Source organism: Patiria miniata, unplaced genomic scaffold, assembly GCF_015706575.1.
Source record: "Patiria miniata isolate m_02_andy unplaced genomic scaffold, ASM1570657v1 HiC_scaffold_25, whole genome shotgun sequence".
NCBI lineage: Eukaryota > Metazoa > Echinodermata > Asteroidea > Valvatida > Asterinidae > Patiria > Patiria miniata.
In genome coordinates, this window is record NW_024037064.1 from 2,378,746 (window position 1) to 2,403,692 (window position 24,947).

The 24,947-nt window shown below is 40.5% G+C and overlaps 1 protein-coding gene and 1 long non-coding RNA gene across 2 annotated transcripts; both read left to right on the top strand.

Moving 5' to 3' along the window:
- Positions 1-3,602: 3,602 nt before the first annotated feature.
- On the top strand, positions 3,603-23,845 carry LOC119732800. Its single transcript, XM_038206404.1, has 10 exons — positions 3,603-4,025; positions 4,721-4,756; positions 5,552-5,742; positions 6,846-7,038; positions 15,223-15,413; positions 16,361-16,553; positions 17,145-17,264; positions 18,671-19,117; positions 20,498-20,626; positions 21,438-23,845. The coding sequence occupies exons 1-10, from the start codon at positions 3,689-3,691 to the stop codon at positions 23,735-23,737; spliced, it is 4,137 nt and encodes a 1,378-aa protein (XP_038062332.1). The 5' UTR covers positions 3,603-3,688; the 3' UTR covers positions 23,738-23,845.
- Positions 8,396-10,065, top strand: LOC119733316. The gene is made up of 2 exons (XR_005271773.1): positions 8,396-8,880; positions 9,498-10,065. It is a non-coding gene; the product is annotated as an uncharacterized LOC119733316 (long non-coding RNA).
- Positions 23,846-24,947: the final 1,102 nt, after the last annotated feature.

Consider the following 24,947-nt stretch of genomic DNA (forward strand, 5'->3'; position numbering starts at 1 on the left):
AAGTCCTTTCGCAATGAGAGGACTCCTGACAAGTGTGCCACACACAGCACTAGGCTGGTTGCTAGTGGATGTTGACGCTGTGGGGTCGTGAGTAGACGCAGAAGTGTCTTGTTCTTGGGTAGTACAACTGGCTCTGTGTCAATAGACGTAGTAGCCGTGGAAACCAATGCTGTGTTTCCAGAAGGGAGGATGAGCACTCCTGTCTATTTCTATCTTCTGTAAGACTCTGTCGATTAGAGAAAATGGCGGAAAACAAAACAATAAATCAGTCATTTTCCCATGGCACTGAAAGGCATTGCAAGTTCCTGCCTGTGGAACTGGCAGCTAATAAGATACAAAAGATTTGATTTGGCAGTTATTCTAGAAGCAAACGGATCTATGGTCGGTTTAAAATCTCAAAACAACATAATGTGGCAAAACACATGAGGGGTGAGTTGCCTCTCATGATTGTCATTAAATGACTGTGATAAGGAATCAGCCATGGTGTTATTGACACTCGGAATATGATGTGAAATTAACCATAGTCATGTTCTACACACCACAGCCATATTCTCTCAGTCAACTGATTTAGTTCCAATGAATGGCATCCACCCATATGATTTATATACACGCTACTGCAGTGGTCTTATCCATTGATACGGATATGGGTTTACCTTCAACATGCGATACAAATGAACAAAGGCCATACTAGAAAACAGCTCAAGGTACAGTAATTGATATGAAATTGGTTTCATTTGCAGTCCATCTTCCATTAGTTTTAAGATTAATTGCGAGGCATTAGGCTCCCCATGCACTATGGATGCATCCGTTTCTATAAATCTGCAAGTTGCTCACTTGAGGCAAAATATAACGAGATGCAGAGGGCAAACTGGAAACCCACCACTGCATTTTAATTCAATTCTTGCTTCTTTATCAATGACATTTTGGTGTGAAAATTCCTCCGTTTTCCTTAAGTGCTGCATCTAATACTGTTTTCAAGGTTCCTGTAAGACAAGGGACCCAATTGTACTCCTGGAAAGCAAGGAACCAGTTTCCAAATTACTTGAGCGACAAACTGCACAGTCGGCCATGTTTGGGTTAACTAAGGAATGACATAACCTCACAATTGGTTCAATAGGATGCCGGACTTCCATTCATTTGAATTTATGGCAAACCCTAGAAACTGCAATTCATGTGTAGGGTTCAAGCAAGATTTTTACAATATTATAGGGCATTATTTGAGGGTTTAAAATACAAAAGTGGAATTAAATGGATGCTGAGGTGTATGCCATTGAAATTTAACAAAGTGCATTTTGTACATAATGTAGATAGAATGCATGAACCTATCTAAGGTCCAAAACTCAAGTGTCACCTGTAGATAGAATCAGTGCATGGACCTATCTGTATCTAAGGTCCAAATTAAAACTCAAGTGTCAAGTAAATACAGTATGTACACAGATAAACAGATAAACAGACTGTACCGGTACGTGTGACGTACATGTATGCAGCAAAACAAAAATCCCAAGTTCTATATATAAACCATGTCACGCGACTTGATGACGATGCTGTGTTTGTCCAGCGCCATCTTTACCAGATCAGCCCCGTCAAAAGCCTCAACTGTTTGTGCGCTTTACATCAAAGTAGAAAAACTTTGTCTTCAAGTGATTTGACTGGGAACTTAATAGGGGTAAGAACACTGTCAGTTGCTTTGGATGAGGTTAAGGCTAGCTTACAAGTGTAGAAATAACACTTGCTTTATTGCAAAGTGTGAAGTGATGGCAATGCCTAGTCATGTAATTGATATGTTCTTGTATTAAATTCATACTTTAAAGTTTTGCTATTACCCACAAAAGAAAAGTTTCACATTTATTAAAATCAGTTGATGACGTCATCTTCACGTCATTTCAAATTTTGCATACTATTATCTGCCTTCCACCAAGTTTCATGACGATTGGACCTACCCGTATGTTTGTTTTAAAAAATTCACATTTTCATGATGGCATCACACGTTTTTCATATCAATGACCTAACAAACTATTACAAAAAGAATTTTGAATTAAGCATGTGTGTTGGTGAAATATGGCGATAATCTTCAAAATTTCAGAAATTATCTAATATCACATGATGATGGCACCATAACGTCATCTCGATTTTCATCTATAACAGTTAACACATTCCAGTCTATAGACATGCACAGTTTTAATGCTACAGTTCTATAGGACTTGCACATTTATGATGAAAATAGGCACATTTACGATGACGTCACATGGCCCATGACGGCACTTGTCAACGCAAATGTGACCTTATTCTGTGTCAATTTGGAGTCGATCTGAGCAAAGACCATCAGAGTCAAATTTTGTCAGTAGAATCTCCCAAATCTAAAGGGATTTCCCAATTGTTGACAAGATCGTGACCAACTGGTCCAAAGCACCAAACTTGGCAGATTGATTCTTATAGCCCTAGAGAAGATACTTAGAAGAAGTGACACCTACAATTCTTTTGGGAAGGATGTATAATTTGCATAAATCGTAAATAGCCGCCATATATTTTCCCCAAATTTTGGTATATGTTTATTTTCAATTTTTTTTTAAAAGTATATTTTTTACGCGGATATGGAGTGGGTTTGAGTTGGGAGGGGCGCAAGAGGGCGCTATTTTCCCTTTAAAAAAATCCTCCTTTTAAATCCTCCCTTTACTGCGTCAATTGAATGGGAAAGATGAAAAACAGTCCAAAGTAGGTCACCTGGAGTGGCTACGCAAAAACAGGGATACGGAGTGGGAAGTTCACGCGTATTGTGGGTGAGCAGTCAAGCGTGACTTTGTATCTGTGTACCCGGCTACAAGGTGGTATAGATGAGTGGTGGTCACAAAATAACTACATGTAGATAGGCCCTACACAACCTGAGATACAAGTACAGATCGATGGTTAAGATCGAGGTACGTGGTTAACTTACGATGCGGATGAAAAGTGAAATTTCCCGTTCAATTCCAGGAGCTCCCCTTGTGTTCATGGACACTTTTAACTTCTGACTTGTTGGAACATTTACTGCGCGGTCATGCGCAGTCACGGTTACATGTATGTCCCCCCATCCCCCCATCCCCCCCCCCCCCCCCCACTTTTTAAAGTGGGGGTATCAAATCATTTGCCCCACCCCATCACTTTTTTCGTCCCCGAATAAAACTTGTAGGCCTGCATTTGATTTTATAGCTCAGAATAGCTGATTTAATTACTCCAAACTCGAAAATGAAAATCTTTTGCTGAAACGAATTTGTTAACATCAAGTAATTGCCTCAGATTTTCCGGTTTGTCCCCCCCCCACCCACTTTTGAGAAGCGATTGATGCCCTTGCCAGTGCGTAAAGTCTTTCGAATCAGAACAATATTTATTGAGTAGGCCTAACAATTGGCCAATTGAAAAAATTTAAGTGCAGCTTTTTCCTGTTGTCTTATATACATGTAGCTTGTAATATTTAACTGAGCACTGCAATAAGAACACGGACCAAACAATCGACTGAATGACAGATCGACTGATCGACCAACTGACATAGTGACCAACCGTTTGACCGATGGACCGACCGACCGACCGACCGACCGACCAACAGCATCCATTATGTGATTTTACCTGATTGTACTTTGCACTCACAGGATTATGCCGGGTTGAACTACCGAAGCTGTCTGTAACTAAACTGTGCCCACATTATCAGCGCTAAATGGCAGAACCACCGGCTAAGAGAGCCCGAAGACGAAGTGAGACACAAACTAACCCTGGTCCAAGCACAGCACAAGATAGTCAGGCAGCTGCAACCCAACAACTACCGGCTGGTAACAAACAACCTTCCCAGCAGGAACCAACGCAACAACCACTGCCACAACTACAGCCAAGACCGGGTGAGACACAAACTAACCCTGGTCCAAGCACAGCTGCAACCCAACAACTACCGGCTGATGGAGTGAGGGGTGATCAACAAACGACTCAGTCTGGCAGCGGACATCCTTCCCAGCAGGAACCAGCGCAACAATCACCGCCACAACCACAGCCAAGACTGGGTGAGACACAAACATTTGTCCGTCAACCCTGCATGTTATGACTCCCCTGGCCCTGATATCGGTTCCCTGACAGCATCCTTCCCCTCCATCCTTTGCATTGACGCTATTAGGCACAATATATAGCGTAGCAGAGTCCCTGAAACAAGGGGGACCGCACTGGTGACCTGCCCCCCTCACCCCATGGTGAATTACTCGGAGCATCGGTACTACACAATACCACAACCAATAGTGACTCATTACAATTCTTCTAACAGTTAACGCTTAAATCCTTGCCACCTAAAAGAAATAAAGATCCACCCGTTGAAGTTTGGACCGATGTTCAACTTTCGTTGCGGCTCTGCAAATTTCAAACTGGCATTTAAACCGAGGGCCTCAGTACTGAGAGAAATAAAAAAGAAAAGGTCCTCAGACCTGGAAAATGCAAACCGGAATCACTCAGAGAGGATACGGCTTTTGTTACTAATTTTCAAATGAATCACGAAGGGAAACTGACCAGGTGCATTATAATCAGGTTATTATTATTAACTTTGGGTTTATCTCTTGTCCCCGAAATCATGCACTAGTGTTTTCAAAACATTTAGTTAAGATATTATGTCCTGTGTCCTTTTTCAATTTGTCAGTACCTCTTTTCACAGTGCAGTGGTATTTACACTGTAAAGGCAAATGCATAAAAATTTCATACTATTTTATTTCAGAAAGAAAATTGGATGTTGAGCCTCCCCACGCTTCAGGTGAGTGACACAGCCTTTTTTCAGACAGTGGATTTGTCAAAGTTTCAAGATTGTAATGATCCTGTCTCGCTTGGAGGCATTCATTCCAGCTTGCAGTAATAAAAAGTGTTTAAAGCTGGCAGTGGTTGGGTTGGAGACCAACCTGTTTTCATTTTTTTTCCATTTTAGAAGGGACATATTCACCAGCAGTTGAAGACATTCCTGCTACCCATCCCCTGATGAGTCAGCGTATTTCTAATTTTGATCTGAGACACAGCAATCAATCGCAATCAGAATGAGTTTTTAATTTTATTAGTTTTTCCGGTGCTTTCTGCCCAGCAACGTTGACGAAAAAGTCGTATCTCTTTTTTATATTTGAATTTTTTTTAAGCAGATTGGTTAAGAAATTCACTAAAATAAGATTTGAACAGAGAACCTCTGAATCACCGTTCCAGTGCTCTATTAAAGCTATAGTCCATCATTTGTAATTTGTGCATTTTGTTCGTTTGAAGCAACAAAAGTGTTCAAAATCTAATGAAGGATACTGAACAACTTACTTGATGAAGTTTCAGCTCAGCTTCAGCTTTATATTCTGAGAAAAACAGCATTCTAGGATTTCAATTTCAAATCAAAAGTTGCTAAATCATGTTTCATATTGTTTTGAATTGCAGCTTGACGCGATGTCGCGCACTGATCCGACGAATTGTAGCAACCGCGCGCGCCTTTGCGTTCCAATGCTGGTCTTAGGGTTAACGGGGGATTATACTGTAGAAAACTCTGTCCTTTTATGTTACATGCGATCGACTTTATTTTCAGATAATGTCATGAGAGCCTTGGAAGCAGATGCCAACGAGCACGCAGAGAAGCGTAAAGCAGAGGCGACGGTTCTGAAAGATCAGGGGAACCAAGCGTTCAAGAAGAGTGATTACACACGAGCCGTTGAGCTCTACACACAGGGCCTGGAACGTCTAAAAGACTTTGTGGTGTTGTACACCAACAGGGCACAGGTAAGCAAGTCAAGTCAAGTCTGTTATGAGCTAGTCCGAGTAACTAGGACTCCACGGATCGCTTTTTTTAACATTTGGACATGGTCGGGCAATAATGTTAAAAAAACGATCTTGATGTTGAGTCCTAGTTTAATACTCGGACTAGTTTGAGCCAAGATCTCTGTATTCATGAAATGACTGAGAATATTTCTATTCCCCCCTGGATCAGTTCATTGTAGGTTGCTCCCCAATTAATACCCTTACATATTTACACGTGTACTCCTGGGTGGTGAGAGGCAAGTGGAGGTGAAGTGGCTTGCCCAAGGACACACCATATGACCAGCAGCTGGATTGGAACCCCTGACCCTCTGATCATGAGTCACTATAAACCTAACCACTATGCCACACTCCCCCAAAGGTAGACAAATGCACAATTGTTGACTGTGATGTGGGACATGACACCTGAGGGGGGCATAGCACCTGCAGGTAAAGCAGAGGGTGCTAAACATGACATATCCACATCACAGCAGTCAACAATTGTTTGGAAAGGTTTTTAACTCGCTCGTGCCAGACATGATATTGAAAAGCTGCAGTACTCTGTTGCGAGGTACATGTACCCTTCACGCCCCCGTAATATATGCATTGTGGTGTATATGAGATAATTTGCAACGCGTTGTATTTATATGCAATGCAGGGTTCATGAAGTAAACAACCATTATTGTAGACTGCACATGTGACCGTTCTCAAGGGGGAGGGGGTCCAGAACCATTTTTTTGTGGGGGGGGGGGGGGCCAAGAGGGCTCGATTTTCTGAAAAGGGGAAAGGGATGAAGTATATAGTACTGTGCACTATTTGCACATTGCTGATGGCTTGTGAGAGATATGCAACGTTTACATTTATTTCCTGAAAAGTTTTCATATAAAGGGAATGAAAAGAAAGTAAAACATATCATTTTGAGAGGGAGGCCAACTCATCTTACATGTATGTTTTTGTAGTACTGCACATAAGGCAGACAATTAATCCCAGGCGACACACCTGTTATCCTGCTGAGACACACAACGCTTCGTTGATCACTATGCGGCAAATTTAAATCCCCTCTTTTCACTAATTTCCCCCCCCCCCAGGCTTACAACAAATTGGAAAAGTTTACAGAGGCAATGGAGGACTGCCGGACGGCCTTGCAGTTGGAACCAAAGAACGTCAAGGCATTGGTGCACCTTGGCAAGGCCCAGCAGGGACTGAAGGATTACGAGGCGGCTGTTTGGACTTACAAAGAAATCCTCAAGATTGACGAGAAGTACGAGAAAATGGTGGCAGGTGGGTCAGCAGTCTTCAGGCCAAATGCACAAACAAGTCATGTGATCACGCTAAATGAGTCATTTGTCGGCCCTTATCGAATTGTGTGAAATTTTGACAAAACCAATAAACCATTATAACTAAATAACAATTCAGAGAAATGATCCACAACTCCTAGTCTGTGTAGTCTTCTTGACCATTACCAGATAATGGCTGTACATGTTGAAGATTTGAAAAATACATTGTCAGGTTCCCTTACGAAAATGTCCTGTGGTATTCCTGTGGTACTTCTGTGGTACATATGTTTACCACAGAAATTACCACAGGAAAAGTATATATGACCAGAGTACCACACAAATTCATGTGGTAATGCCGACGCTGTCCTGTGGTATTCTTGTGGTACATGTAGGAACCACACAAAGTACCACAGAACAGTAGGATTTGAGAAAAGTACCACATATGTGTGTGTGGTATTTGCCACATCCTGTGGTACTTCTGTTGTACTACCACACAAACTACCACAGGTCAGTGGAATTACCACCCAGGTGAAAATTCCAGTTGAAACCAGTTACAATTTCAACTGGTTTAACTGTGATTAACTGGGATTAACTGGTGTCCAACTGGTACCTGTTCGAGTCAACTGGTTTCAACTGTTAGCTCAACTGGATTCAGCAGAACCAGTTGAAACCAGTTGAACTTACCAGTTACCAACTGGCAATTCTTGTTGTTCCAACAGGAACCAGTTGAAACCAGTTGAAAAAAGAGTTCATCAACTGGCAATTCTTGTTGTGTCAACAGCCAGTTGAAACCTGTTGAAGAAACCATGGCAATGTTGTGCCATATCAATTAACTGGAACCAGTTGAAACCAGTGTAAGAAACGTACCAGTTATCAACTGGCAATTCTTGTGGTGTTAATAGGAACCAGTTGAAACCAGTTGAATTAGCAACCAAACTGGTCACGGTAGCGGTATCCAAGTGTCAACATATGTTCTGGACCAGTTGAAACCTTCAACGTACCAGTTGCAGAAACCAGTGTCAACAGGAAATTTAAAACCAACAGCTATAAAGCCCGGACCATCAACAATTGAAACCAGTTGATGGAACCATATAAATGGGAAAAGTTATTACCAGCTGTTAATATTTGCCAGTTGCTCATGTTATATATATTTTTTTGCTTTGCGGTAGATGGTCGATCACTTAATTGTTTTTCAGTTTTTTGCATGGAGCTTATAATTGAGAACTGAAGAGAAGAATTTCAATGGGAAGATTTTAAGTAGAAAACCAGCCAACATGATTCAAGACTGCACATCATGTTGTCTCGGTTGCGCTTCAATAATATGATAGACTCCCCCCCCCCCCCAACCCGTGCAGCGATATACTGTATGGGAATGCATTGTACGTATATGTACATTCCACACAACATATACTGTACATGTATATGACTTACACTGTCCAGTCTTGCGCAAGGTCACTTCATGCCCTTTGACACACGTACTGAGCTAGTGGTCAGCACACAGCATATACTGTACATGTAAATATGACCTTGCCTCAACCAGAAAAACCGTTAGGCCACATTGCGCTAGCCTGCATGCAGTTCAGTTCTACTACTCATTCAAAATGGTTAAAGACGGAGCAGGCACAAATGTACATCGTCTTCTCGAAAAAACACTGATTACATGTATTGTATTCAGTTCCAAATCCGCGTCCAAAAGCATCACACATGTCTGTAAACATACAGATTAGTCAGAGTTAATATTCCTGCAGCACCACGGTCTTTGCGGAATGGGAGATAGTTTGGACAGAACCTTTCGTTTCTGGAGCCCTGTTCTTTCAAACCTGGCAGTATGTTGTAGGCCTTACTGGTAAGTTTGTACTGAATGTTTCAAATACCAGCTTTTTTAATTCGTATCCGTTGTACAGCATAGATTCTGTCACATTTGTACTACATTTTATGTTTGATATCATTATTTGCTTAACATGCTTAAGCTTTGTTTGTGATCAGCTGGCCATGCTGGTGAGAAAATAAAGCTCATACTCATAGTCATATCCAAGTATTATACATTTACATTTACTAGCACGACTAGTCCTACATAATAACGTAAGTAATCACAATGAGGAATTTATGAGTTGGACTCCTGGTTAATTCTGTCGTATTCCATAAAATGCAAGAAACAACACACCTTTAATAATTTCAGGGATCAGGAATGTATTGCATAAAGCAAGGTAAATGAAATATTGGTGGTATTAGGATCCAAATTAATTGCGGATCACAATTTCTTCGGCATTGCAGAAGTAATCAGGTTACTTTTAATAATGTTAAGACTGAACATATTAAAAGCAAAATCCTGACAAAGTGGTGGTTTCTGAAAGTACAACTAGAGCTGTCTTATTCAGCCCAGACCATCTTTGTTCTTGAGGGTTTTTGGAGGGTTTGCTTTTCTTACTTTTTAATTTGTTTTCGGTTTGTTCTCAATGAAAGGGAGCCATGGAGACAATGGAACAGTCAAGCGATACGTGAGGAGAGGAGTTTTGCAACAGAGACGGGTGCGACAGTGACGGGAAAAGGCTCAGGAGACACTAGAAGCACGTTTATATAGGAACAATCTGCAGCAAATTAAGTGACTCGGAGTGTAATTGTTATGACCATTTGAAGCACGCGAACTGGATATCAAAACAGTGACGTTATTTCTGCAAGGCTTCAATGTTACAGCTTTGATGTTTTTCATCTTTGATTCGATAAAACTTCACCAGTACATGAAAGTTCTGTGCTTCTCAGGACCTGTTTCCCCAGGTCTGCACATTTCTCCATTTTTTTGTCAATATTATGATGATCTGAGACCGAATGTTAATTGCCCTGGATTTATCAAGCCATTGAAGTTTCCTGTAAATTTACTCACTGAGATATTGAGACGAGTTTCATAATTTAAACGAATAGGCTAGCTTTACTGTTTTAGCGTGGATTGTGGCCTAATTATGAAACGAGAGGCATTAAACTCAAACCAAAACCTTCCCTCTTTTATCCTCAACATTCAAATTTACATGTAAGTTGGATTGTGGAAAATCATCTAGCCATCAAAAAACTCTTGTAAAAATCAAGTGTAAAATAACTTCCACACCATCTGATAGTTTTTCATGGTTCAAGACTTCTGCATTTATTTATTTGAAAAGCCAATTATAATATTTCATTGATTATGATGATACACATTTTGTAAATAGTGTCAAATATATACAACGTACAGTATTTGCCAAAACATTTTGCTCCCCTTTGTCTCATTTGTAATACTTGTTTCCGGATAATCACTCTTTATTATCAATTGCAAAATATGTATTTGGATATATTCAACAAACTACATGTATTCGCCCTTGAAGCAACCCACAGATCTCAGCCCGCCTGTTCAAGACCATTTCAACCCGTTAACGACAGTTTGATGCCAACTACAGACCAATTCAAAACGATTTCACAGTTCCAAACCAGTTGGCAACAGCTCATGTCATTTGTGAACCAGTTGGAAACCAGTTGGAAACCATGTTCACCAGTTAAACCAGTTGGAAACCAGTTGAACCAGTTGGAAACTTCATACCAGTTAAACCAGTTCATACCAGTAACCAGTTGAAAACCAGTTACACCAGTTGCCCAGTTCATACCAGTTAAACTGATTTGGCACCAGTTGAAACCAGTTAGAAACCAGTCAACCAGCGGCCAGTTAGAAACCAGTTACACCAGTTGCCCAGTTCATACCAGTTTGAAACCAGTTAGAAACCAGTTAAACCAGTTGCCCAGTTAGAAACCAGTTAAACCAGTTGCCCAGTTCATACCAGTTAAACCAGTTCAAAACCAGTTCATACCAGTTGAACCAGTTAATACCAGTTAAACCAGTTAAAACCAGTCACCAATTCCCAGTTCAACTGGGACCAGTTGAAACCAGTTGAAACCAGTTCAACTGGTTTCAACTGGAATTTTCACCTGGGCACATAAATGTGTGTGGTACCTTCGATATCCTGTGATACTTCTGTTGTACTGTACTAAATACCACACAAACTACCACAGGTCAGTGGAATTGGATCAGAGTACCACATAAATGTGTGTGGTACCTTCGATATCCTGGTACTTCTGTTGTACTCACTAAATACCTCACAAACTACCACAGGTCAGTGGATTTACCACATAAATGTGTGTGGTACCTTCGATATCCTGTGATACTTCTGTGTACTGTACTAAATACCACACAAACTACCACAGGTCAGTGGAATTGGATCAGAGTACCACATAAATGTGTGTGGTACCTTCGATATCCTGGTACTTCTGTTGTACTAACTAAATACCACACAAACTACCCCAGGTCAGTGGAATTGGAGGAGAGTACCACATAAATGTGTGTGGTACCTTTGATATCCTGTGGTAGTCTGTTGTACTGTACTAAATACCACACAAACTACCACAGGTCAGTGGAATTGGATGAGAGTACCACATAAATGTGTGTGGTACCTTCGATATCCTGTGGTACGTCTGTTGTACTTACTAAATACCACACAAACTACCACAGGTCAGTGGAATTGGAGGAGAGTACCACATAAATGTGTGTGGTACCTTCGATATTCTGTGGTAGTACAAAATACCACACAAACTACCACAGGTCAGTGGAATTGGATGAGAGTACCACATAAATGTGTGTGGTACCTTCGATATCCTGTGGTAGTCTGTTGAACTGTACTAAATACCACACAAACTACCACAGGTCAGTGGAATTACCACATAAATGTGTGTGGTACCTTCGATATCCTGTGGTACTTCTGTTGTACTTACTAAATACCACACAAACTACCACAGGTCAATGGAATTACCACATAAATGTGTGTGGTACCTTCGATATCCTGTGGTACTTCTGTTGTACTTACTAAATACCACACAAACTACCACAGGTCAGTGGAATTACCACATAATTGTGTGTGGTACCTTCGATATTCTGTGGTACTTCTACGTTGTACCATATGCTAAATGCCACACACACACAAATGATATATTTAGGCCGAATGTATATTTAGGCCGAATAAAAAAAAATGTTTCTCATCCGGAATTTTGAAAAAAAAACTGAGGAGGAAGCTAGCTTAGAGGGGCTTTTTATTTTTTATTATTTTTTTTTCAAGATGGCCGCCATTTTAAACTTTCCTGCAATCGTTGGTGTTAGTCCACTGTTCAAAGACACTTTTAAAATGAAAAACAAGTTGGACAAGAGAACTGAACATATTTACAGTCATTTAGAGTTGTATTGTTCTACAATGAACAGGTTGCATATGCTTTAACCTTGTTCTGTGTTTTTTTACTGCATTTTTAAAAATTAAAAAATAATACAAAAATCCAGGCGGCCTCCAAAAATAGTAAAGGGCGGGGATGAGAAACATGTTTGGTTTTTTTTAACTTCGCCTTAGTTACATATGTGCACATTTTAATAATATGAAAGTTATAACTATCATATTTTAAAATTTGCACATATACATGTAACTATTAGGCGAGGTAAAAAAAAAACCATGTTTTATGCTACCACATAAATTACCAAAGAAAAAGAGATTACCATCCAATATACAGTGTACATAAATTATAACAAAAACACAAATAAGAACACACCGTCATAAAAACATACATGAACAAATATTGCCCCAATATGTACTGAACAGCTAGTACTTGTACATAAAGCCCATGCATACTTGTACATGTGTACATATACAGTACATGTACATGTACATGTACAGTGTATATTGCAGGGCACACTGTATCCTGTTCCCCACAACCACATGTGTGACCTTGTGTGCCCTGTGCAGTGTGTGACCCATGCATGACCCACCAGTGATTCCATATACACAGTGTATTAACCATGCAGGGGTCAGGTTTCACGAAAGGTCACCCACACAGCTCCTCCACTGCACTGAGTGTGCGGGAAGTTTGAAAACCAGTACAGTTTGAATCACAGCACTACATACAAGAAGCAGTACAGATGTGCATGGGGCTGGACATGGCAGAATTCAAAACTGAATATTTGTATGAAATTAAGCGCCCCACTTCTGCCTGTAAGCAAAGATCAATTGCCAGTATAATATACTGTGTTACTGTGAGCTTGAACATACTATGGTAGGAGGTATGTTAAGTTTTCTGGATGATGAAAACTGGACCGAGTGGATCGAGTCATGCTGAATGGGTCTTGCAGTACGTCATGGTCTAGCTGTCTAATGTACCGGTAAGTCTGAATTATGATGTCTGTAGCTAGTGCCAATGTAGGAATTTGTTTCAAGACATTTATGTGGATCAGTTAGGAATTCCCATTACAACTTCATAGAATCAATTCCAGTCTGGACAGTTTGTATCCTCGCACATTCAATATGGAAGCTTTTTTGAAAAATCCCATGCTCTTTATAAACCGTGTCACATATGACTTGATGACAATGCTGTATTTGTTCAGCGCCATCTTTATTATCAGATCTACCTCATCAAAAGTATAAACTGTTTGTGTTCTTTGTGTCAGATTGGAAAACTTTGTCTTCAAGTGATTTGACTGGGAATTTAAAAGGGGTAAGAAGATATTGTTCATGAAATGATACCAAACATTAAGATAGTAAAAGTTAAATGCAAACTCATTACTTTATATATCAAGTATGGAACTTAATTGTACGAATTTCAGTAACACCATCTGCTCATGACTATGGGAAATTACTCTCCTGGTTTAACTTCTTCCTTCGTAAATTACACACAAGTTAATAATCAATTCAGAGGATGTTACCTCAAATATTCCATACGTAAGTGATTAGTTGTTGCATGCACTCTTTAGTATTATTACAAACGTTGACTGTTCAATTTTTTTTTTTAATATGAAACGTATATTACAGAAATGTACAAAAATGTTTTTGAGTTTGACTGCAACTAAACTACAACTGCAACTACAACATTTTTTTCCTTTGTTGAACACCATATTGATTCATAAAAACTAACAAGTTTGTTTCTTTTCTTTTCCAGCTTTCGTGACTTAATTCCCACCAAAGATGTTGGTACATGTGAAGAAGAAACCATGGATATTCTACCTCAAGGATCCCGTTCAAGTGGAAACAATGGAATCCCATCCAGCAATTACCACAGGAACATTAATACCGCAGGAACATTATCAAATATACATTAATACCACAGCTGCAGGAACAGGTACTGCAGAAACTAACAAAGGAACATTGCCCCCCCCCCCCCCCCCTCGGCATCATTGCCACAAAACATACCATGGTCAATTTACCACAGGAACGATAACAAATGCACCGCACGAACATTTAGTTACCACAGGAACATTTACCACAGGAATAATATCAACGTACCACAGGAACATTTACCACAGAAATAATAACAAATGTACCACAGGAACATTACCACAGGAACATTACCACAGGAATGTACCACACACAAGTACCACAGCAGTATTACCACAGGAATATGTTACCACAGGAATATGTTACCACAGGAATATTACCACAGGAATGGTACCACAGGAATTGTACCACAGGACTGTTACCACAGGAATTGTACCACAGGACTGTTACCACAGGAATTGTACCACAGGACTGTTACCACAGGAATTGTACCACAGGAATGTTACCACAGGAATAGTGCTGTGGTAATATCCCAAAAAACCACAAGAACTTTCCTGTGGTAATGTCCTGTGGTACTTTTGTGTGGTAATACCACAGGACATTTTCGTAAGGGTTTATTCACTGAGCTCTTAAAAGCTCTTTTCAATACTGACATGAGGTTCAATTGCCCATTACCAGAATTTGTATTAGCAGTATTTGTATTAATCCTAACTCCCTAGGCGTTTTTGCTAGGATACAAACTCAGTCCTGCAAAATCCTCCAACTGCTTTCATGTAAAAATTGCATACAGCCTCAATCCTGCAAAATGCTCTGTTATTTATGTGGTCCTTGGAGGGGTGACCACTGCCTCAATCCTGCAAAATCTTTCAGAGAGTTTTAAGGGGATAAAGTGTCATCTGCAACATATCAGCTGACATTTGAAGAAAAAAAAAGTGGGGGGAAAAACAACCTGCGTCACTGCACAACTTTTGGGGCAAGCTCCATACCAGAAACTGGAGACTTTGTTTTGGCCTTAGGGTTAACGGGGGATTATACTGTAGAAAACTCTGTCCTTTTATGTAATGTGTGATCAACTTTATTTTCAGATAATGTCAAGAGAGCCCAGGAAGCAGACGCCAGCGAGCGCACAGAGAAGCGTAAAGCAGAGGCAACGGTTCTGAAAGATCAAGGGAACCAAGCGTTCAACAAGGGTGATTACACACGAGCCGTTAAACTCTACACGCAGGGCCTGGAACGTCTAAAAGACTTTGTGGTGCTGTACACCAACAGGGCACAGGTAAACAAGGGCACGTTTTGGCGCTGTGACCGTAAACATGTTTCTGGTTCGCGGCCATTTTGGCGCTACGGTTACACTGAAATAACGTCATTGTTTCGAACAAAGTTGAACCAAGGTTTCCGGTCGGTTCACTTACGTTTCAAGATGGCAGAAAGGTGAAGAAGCCTTGCAGACGACGTTACTTTTTACCATAAATGGGGTTTAAATAGTGGGTTTTTACTTTCAATTGGTACGAAAGTTGATACAGAATATCAGGCCTACTCTTTTTAGAACTTTGGGGAAATGCTTTAAAAATAACCTCCCACTTTTGCTTTGAATGTTATTGTTAATCATGTCCGGACGCCGCATGATTTTTTTTTTTGGGGGGGGGGGTTGTGTGCAGTCACGTAGGCAGTAACATGATGTCATGAACAATTTTTTCGGTCAGTCGTTTTCGCGGTGCACAGGAAACCTGTTTCAGGTCACGGCTGTGACATCAGAAACATGTTCCAGTTCAAGGGCCGTCAAAACATGCTCCAAGTCAAGTCAAGTCTGTTACGAGCCTAGATCTCCGTATTCTTGAAATGACTGAGAATATTCCTATTCCCCTGGATCATTGTAGGTTGCTCCCCAACTAATACCCTTACTCATTTACATGTGTACTCCTGGGTGGATAGAGGTAAGTGGAGGGGAAGGCTTGTGAGAGAGATACGCAACGTCATGAACGTTTTAATTTATTTCCTGAAAAGTTTTCATATCAAGGGGAAAAAATTAAGAGAAAACATATCATTTTGGGAGGGGGGGGGGGGGCAACTCATCTTACATGTATGTTTTTGTAGTACTGCACATAAGGCAGACGATTAACCCCAGACGACACACCTGTTATCCTGTTGAGACACACAACGCTTCGTTGATCACTATGCGGCAAATTTGAATCCCCTCTTTTCACTTATTTCCCCCTCCCCAAGACTTACAACAAATTGGAAAAGTTTTCAGAGGCAATGGAGGACTGCCGGACGGCCTTGCAGTTGGAACCCAACAACGTCAAAGCATTGGTGCACCTTGGCAAGGCCCAGCAGGGACTGAAGGATTACGAGGCGGCTGTTACGACTTACCAAGAAATCCTCAAGATTGACAAGAAACACAAGAAAATGGTGGCAGGTGGGTCAGCAGTCTTCAGGCCAAATGCACAAATATGTCATGCGATCACTTGTTTTTAATTACATTTTTTGAATAGAGCTGCATTTCAGTTTACATTTGGTGAAAACCCCAAGTGAATGCGACCTTCGGTTCAGAAGTTATGGGACTTAGAACACAAGCAGATCAGAAAGAAGGAAACAGAGAAATCAAACAGAGAAATCAACGATTAAAAATTAAAGTGTTTTTTACACAACAATAAACATGCTTTATTTCAGGTTAGTGAATATTAACTTCTCAGCAAAAATGTCACATTTTAGATACGTCATCGTGATATTTTCTCAGGAAAAAAAAAGTTGACATGAAAGAGGACATATGTAGCCTTCCGATTTTACAAAAAAAGTCAATTTTGAAATTTTTACCCCTACTGAATATTTTGGGCTTGATAATAATAATTGCCAACAAACGACTCATTTAGGTTGATAGCATCTCAAATGTGAATCTGAAGCTAATTTGAAATAATTCAGAACACGTATTCAAATGAGTTGAAATGTTTGCAGATCCGCAGTGCATTTATTTGCTGATTATTTTCCGACAATCCCACCCCTGCACTAGACTACATTGCAGCGGTGAATCTAGCCAAGTCCACAGCCAAGTCGGATATGGAGGCTGAGAGGCTGTTCAGTGAGGGCGACGTCAAGGCAACGGGCGTTCAGGAGATCGGACTCAGTGACGGTAAGCAAAAACTCTGCCATAATTTAAAAAAAATACAAATGTAGGTATGTAATTGAATGTTTCTTATCCCAAAAATGTCCAATTTATAGCATTTCATATAATCCTGAATTTTGGTTTAACTATAGACCCTTTGTTGGTTGCGCCATGACAATGGGCAGCAGCCAATTTCATAAAAAAAAAGCGCAGCTTGTGCCATGTTGAGTAAGACTTACGCAACAAATTTGCTGCGCAGCTGCGCAATAAACTTATGATCAATTTTACAAAACTTGGCACAGCTGCACAACGCTTTAAATAATTTAAGCATCTTGGTCGAGGATAAAAGCAGCATTTACGACGGCTGTTTGTGTGTGAATTTTGCAGTTGTTGGATCACCTCAGCCCGCCATTTTGAAAATTATTTTGTCCCTCTTGTATCAACCTTGATAAGTTGTGCAATAACGAGCTCTGTGACAGTCCTGATTTGCTCGTAAAATATGTCGTTTTAAGTCGCTATGCCACAACTTAGGCCGCCTAAAATGATGGTGCAAGTTGCATCATAATTTATTGTGCAACTTGTGGACTTACGCACTATGTGACTTTCGTGAAATGTGTCATAAGTGAAATGTTGTGCAACTATAAATTTTGGCTCAAGCAGAGTTGCGCCAATACGTAAGATTTTGTGAAATCGGCTGCTGGTCTGTCTTTTCTGCATTATTTTGTTTATGGTGTAAGTCAAGGACACACGCAACATTATCAATGAATCGAGGACAGAAACCAAATCGAGGACTCCTCAGTTGAAAAATGTGTACAAACCAATGAGAGCTGTTGCGAAAAGTTAAGGTACTAACAAAGGAAAAGGGAAGAGGAACAAAAGAAAATCCTCAATTTACACCATAAACAAAACTCTTGTTAACTCTGGTTAAGCACGATAACTTGAGAAATACTTTACTTAGGAACTTGACATTTCGTTTGTGGATTGTTCTGGATAGTCTAAACGGCTTATTACTGTTGGGCCGACAGGTCAAAGGTCAAGGTCACTATTTGTAAAATAAAAGAAATCTTGTCAACAAGTAAACTTGAGAAATACTTAACTTAAGGAACTTGAAATTTGGTTTGTGGGTTGTTCTTGGTAGTCTTAAGAAGCATATTGATTTTGGGGCCGACAGGTCAAAGGTCACTATTGCTAAAACAATAGAAATCTTGTCAATGTGATAACTTGAGAATAATTACGTAGGAGCTGGTTTGTGGGATGTCCGTTGTTCTTGATAGTCTAAAGAGGCCTGTTGCTTTTGGGGCCAACAGCTAGGTCAAAGTCACTAATATTGCTAAAACAATAGAAATACATGTTTTGTCAGCACGAATGCTTGAGAAATATTTTACTTAGGAACTTCAAATTTGGTTTGTGGGTTGCTCTTACCGTAACCACAGTAGCAGACAGTCAGGCAGCTCTGACCCAACAACTACCAGATGATCAACAAAACACTCAGTCGAGTAATGAACAGCCTTCCCAGCAGGAACCAACGCCACAACCACCACCGCAACTACAGCCCAGACCGGGTGAGACACAAACTAACCCTGGTCCAAGCACAGCACCAGCCAGTCAGGCAGCTGCAACCCAACAACTACCGGCTGGTAACGAACAACCTTCCCAGCAGGAACCAATGCCACAACCACCGCCACAACTACAGCCCAGACCGGGTGAGACACAAACTAACGCTGGTCCAAGCACAGCACCAGCCAGTCAGGCAGCTGCAACCCAACAACTACCGGCTGATGGAGTGAGGGATGATCAACAAATGACTCAGTCTGGCAGCAGACAGCCTTCCCAGCAGGAACCAACACAACAACCACCGCCGCAACTACAGCCAAGACCGGGTAAGACACATACATTTGTCTGTAAACCCTGCATGTTATGACTCCCCTGGCCCTGATATCGGTTCCCTGACAGCATCCTTCCCCTCCATCCTTTGCATTGACGCTATTAGGCACAATATATAGCATAGCATGAGTCCCTGAAACAAGGGGGACCACACTGCAGACTAGCCCCTGTCACCACATGGCAAATTTTACTTACTATCTGGATGAAAAGTGAATTTTTCCATTCAATTCCGAGAACTCCCCTTGCATTCATTTACACACGTTGATTCGTTTGACTGGCAAAGCAGAGACGAGGGGAGCTCTTGGGATTAAATGGGCAATGTCACTTTTCATCAAAATCGTTAGTAAACCTTACTTCGATCTTAATCCTCAATCTCTACTTCAAGTACTTGTATCTGAGGTGGGGTGTCTGATAATTTTGTGGCTGTTTTGAGGGTGAAAATGAAGTTTTTGTTGGGTCATTAGTTATGTGTTATGTCACACGGTGGCTGCCATTTTGCTTGGACACTAATTCTAGATCATATCCAAATGTTAAAATGTGTATTTTAATAATATTTTAAACCAATATTAGGTTTTTGCCCTTCGCCAACATATAGACCTACATGTACATTGTAAACACTACATGTATATTTAATGTGTTACCTCCCGAGTGAAGGTTGTAACAAAAATAATAACAACACATTTTGAAAAGAAAATGTACCTTGCATAAGCTAAATATGGCCCCTGAACATGAATACAAAAAGTCTGGAAATATCGCCAAAAGAAAGTCACAAATTCAGAGTATTTTAACTGTTTCTTTTGGCTCAATCCATTCAAGCTATAGTCCATCATTTGCAGCCATCCAAAAAGTAACTAACAAAATTGTTGTTGAAAATCATACTTGGTGAAAGATAGTAATGGGACTAAATTTGCATTAGTGGTTCGTTTTTAATTCGGTGAAGCACGTGCAAGTGTTGACAAGACTCACATGCGCGCGCTGTAGTTATAATTTGTCGGTTTAGTGCGTGTCATCGCGTGGCTGCAAAATGAGAACGCTGAATTCGGGCATAATTCAAAACATGACTCAGCAACTTTTGATTTGACATCGAGATCCTAGAATATTGTTTAACTCTGAATATACAGCATTCACTGAGCTGAAACTTCATCAGGTTAGTTGTTCAGCACCTTTCTTTAGATTTTGAGCACTTTTGTTGCTTCAAACTTCAAATGAACATAATGCACAAATTACAAATGATGGACTGTATGGTACCTTCAACAGCAGCCATCCCCCCACACATTTTTTGTCACGCAGTGAAGACCGGGTCCTCACACTGTTATTCCCTAATTATTGAATTGAATTGAATTGAAGGATATTGTAATTCTCGCTTTTGATTGTAGATTACCCACAACAAATTGGAGCCAGCATAGGAAGCATCGGGGCAATCAGCGGTAGCCAGAGCCCTGTCATTGTTGGTTCAAGTCGAGTTAATATCACTTATCACAACATGCCGTTGGAGGGACGGCCAGGTAAATACAATCTTGTTCAATACGATAAAGTATTTTTATATCTTAAATCAAGTGTTAATGTATGGGGGGGGGGGGCGGCAGGGGAAGGATGGTGTACTGTTTTAGCATATTATATGTTGAACATAGTTCCATGACTTACTAAGCTGTACTTGTAGTTCTCGAGAGGTGGGACTTGAAAATATGCACCTTAATAGGGGAAGAGATCAAAAACATTTTTCAAAGTAAATTTTCTTTGGGTATTTGTTGTTGTGTCATTACATGCCATTAAGCCAATGAGCTTCTCAAAAATGTTTTCAATGACTGAATAATGGGTGCCTAATTGAACAGAAAACCCCTCAACTGAACAGTGTCTTCCTGGAATGACATCACAGCAACAGCGCCCTCAGTTGTCCGGAAAAGCATGGAACATTTTAAGTGTTTAACAGAAGTGCACTTTTCAATCAAAAGGGATGTCAAATAGTTTTCATACATTTAAGGGAGTAGAAAGTTGCACAAATTATGTGCCGAAGAAATAAGAAAAAATCACCACATAGACCCTTTAAAAACGAAATCTGGATACGTAAATTTAAATCCCAGGCAAAATTTTTCAGTGTACATTTTACTGCATGTAATTGGAAACTTAACCAATCGAATATGTTACGGAATATAGGTAAAAAAATAAACCCTGTTTACAGAAGAAAAAAAATAGGTCGAAAACTGGGTATCCAGATGTTCGGTTTTGATGAATTGCAGCTTGAAAGAATTGTTATTAATCATGTTTATGTATACTTAATAAATAGTTTATTCATACTAATTTGATGATGTCTTTTAGAAATCACCGGACTCCAGGGGCCGGGTACCTTTGAAGGTTTGCAACAGGAAATTATCGACAGCTACAAGCAAACTGCAACGACTATCCCTGCACACCCTACACTGCAGTCACGTCAAGTGGGTATTGAGGAATTCTTTGTTCCTCTCCATCTAATGAAGAACATTCCAGGCAAAACAAAATCAGTGAGGCCGCTGAGATTACCAGAAGGAAAGGTTTTCTTAGATGAAGATCTATATGACATTCTCAATTCCTTGGATGATTTGTTCAATCAGGAAAAAGTTAAGGAAATCAAGATTCTTCTTATTGGTGGGGCCGGGACGGGTAAATCAACCCTGTTAGTGAAGGTTGCAAACTCCTCCATCACACTTAGATCAAAACCCCTTCTTGATAGATTCGATCTTGTACTTTGGATAAAGCTGAGGCAAATGCAGCAATCTAGTTGTGTCTTGGATGCCATATTTGACCAAATTCTAGCTCAAGACACCAAATTGACGAAAACCATAGTGAAAGGGTTTATTGCTGATCACGAATCACGCATTGCTTTGTTGTTGGATGGAGTAGATGAAATTCCATCTCATGTTTTGCAATCTAAGGAGGGCGTGTACAGGGTTCAGGATATCTTACACAACAGAGTCCTTACTAAAGGTTTTGTGCTGGTTACCACCCGACCACACATGAAACAGTACATACTTAGGGGTCACCCAAAGTATGCCCTGGTGGAGACAACTGGCTTCAATCCACAAAACAGAGATCAGTACATCAGATTAAACCTTCCTGATGATGCTGACATGGGAGAGGCGTTGGTTTCAAATCTGAAAACCAATCAACATCTCTGGGAAGTGTCAAAAGTTCCAATCATTTCCCAGATGATGTGCCTTGTTTGGAAGAATCAAAAGTCATTGCCTGAGAGAATTACTGAGCTGTTTGCAAAGTTTGCAGAGGTTCTTTTCATTCGCCGCAATGAAGAAATGGGTGATCAGCATATGATGTCCATCAGGATGTCCATTATTGACGACTTGGGGCGTGTTGCATTGCAAGGGTTACTAGACTCTAGTGGGGAAAGACTCATGTTCAATGAAACTGAATTTCAGAATTGTCAGTCTTCCTTAGCTGAGGGTTGTCGTGTGGGTTTCGTTCAACGTGAAACGTTCACGTGTGGTCTGGATGTAAAGGTGTTGGTCACTTTCCCCCACAAGTCCATCCAAGAATACTTTGCAGCATGTCACCTGGTGAAATTGCTACAAGATGACGAAAACCATTTCCGTCATCAGTTGAAGCAGATTGGAGAAGGCAATGTTCTTGCGATGGAATACCTGCTGAGATTTTGTTGCGGTAAATCAAGGCAGGCAGCTGGTCTAATTCTGGATCACATACAAGAGATGCAAGGTGATGAGGGGGAACTGCAGGGATTGGCTCGGTTGCTATTGTATGAGTCAGGTTCTGAGAAGTTGGCTACCAAACTTGTCAGACCAACTCGGGTAGACTGCAAGAGTAATGAAGACATGAAATCACTGAGTTACTACTTACAGCATGTCACTCCACCACTTAAAGATACAGCTTTTAACATGCATGTAAGAATGCAGGACCTAATGACCCTTTCAAGGGGAATTCTTCCGAGTGACAGCATGAACTCAGGCATGATATATGTTACCTACTTCTTATCTGAGCAGGAGAAGGAGGAGCTTAGCCTCCTTGAGAAAACACTTGGTGTGGTGGATAAACAGCACCTTGCTCGATTACACATTGCGGTTATTATTGAGGCAAAGTCATGGTTTGACGTGGGGCGTGTATCACACTGCTTTTTCAACATACGGGAACCAATACGATGGCTTGGTTTGACTATGATCCAACGATCACCGGATGAGGTTATTGATCTATTGAAGACACTGGAAGGATGCAGGTTGAGTGCTCTCGGACTGTATGTCACCGACCTGCATGCACGGATGGGAGATGTTAGCCACATCTCGTCATCCCTTAAAGTCTTGCTCCTCAGTGAATGCAGGTTGGTCGATGATGATGTGAAGGACCTGATCAGCATCTTTCCTGCTGGGCATGGTTTATTGGTGCTTTCCCTTAATGGCAATGAATTCAGTTTGGATGCAGTGAGGGCTCTCACTCGTCATCTCCAAAGTCTCCCAAAGTTCGGTTCGTTGAGTCTTTGTAACATCGGCCTCGATGCTGAGCTTGTCAGACAAGTTGTCAGTCAAGATCTCCCTTACCTGAAGGAAACAAAAGAAAGTGGCTATTTTCACAGTCCATTTATGACCTCTGTTGGGAGCCCCTGGGGAGCCCTTAAGTAAACAAAACTCCCCTTAATAAGTTCCACAGTCCCAGCAAGATAATCACTCTCCAAAATGGTGTGTCCAAAACTCAGTGGCCTATATGGTTGGTCGGGTAGGTCTTAAGAGGAGTGTTCATGAACACTCCTAAGACCTAAATAATCTCCTACAAAGTCATAACTCTCACCATGTTCCCTATGAATGCACCACTCTCACGAGGCACATTAAATTGAAACAAGAAGCTCGTATTATGGGTCATTTTATGTGAAGTCAATGCTCTGCGCCCCCCCCCCAACAGACAGAAATGACTAAAAAGCGAAAAACAAAAACAAATCAATTACAACAAAAACTGTTGCGTACAAAGGACAATAAGGGGCTCAATAATGAATGAAAAAGTCAACAAAAAGGTTTCAATACAAATAGATGTATTCCAAATCCTCTTACATTATGAATACAAATATACCAAGCATAGTTCTTCATTCTACTGAACCCCCAGCCCCCCCCCCCCCAAAAAAATTATTCAATCCATCAATTAATCAATCAATCAATCAATGTGAAAAGTCAATCAACAATTCCTGTACAAAATGATTCATTGAAATCTTCAAACATAATAGCACTGTACTAAGCACTCTGGGTGTCACTTGAAAGTGATATTAAATTTACCTTGTATCTTGGGTGACCTCTGAGTACTATTATAAATCTACAATCTAATCGTCAATTAAACAGGAGAATCCACCTCTCCTTTCCATTTCTTTTGAGAAAATTATCTTGTATCGCATCATCTTAGGGAAAAGTTGTGTGAGATGTCTTCAACTTTTGTGACAAAGGCCTCCTCCTACCCTGTTATCCGATCAATGTAGTAATATGGCATTCCAACAAACTAATGTGACCACATGCAAATGGCTGCACGACACCCTTCCATAGACCAGTGCTGTGCAAAACTTAGTATACAGCATAATACCCCAAACCTCGGGTACTTTGGAATTGTTTAGCGTTTGCCTTATGTACAAATTCAGAAAATTCTCGCAACTTCACGCCTTTCAAACAGACGTTTCTTTTAGTGTTTGTGCTTCATTCTTTATCAAATCGTTTGTGTAAATTAATGTAAATTATGCATAAAATGACAAAAATTATGATTCCAGTTTGCTAACTTGTGTATAGATCTTTAACCTTGACTGTTTATGTAATATACTTTTAAAGTGGTCCAGTTGTGTAAGGACAGTATAACATG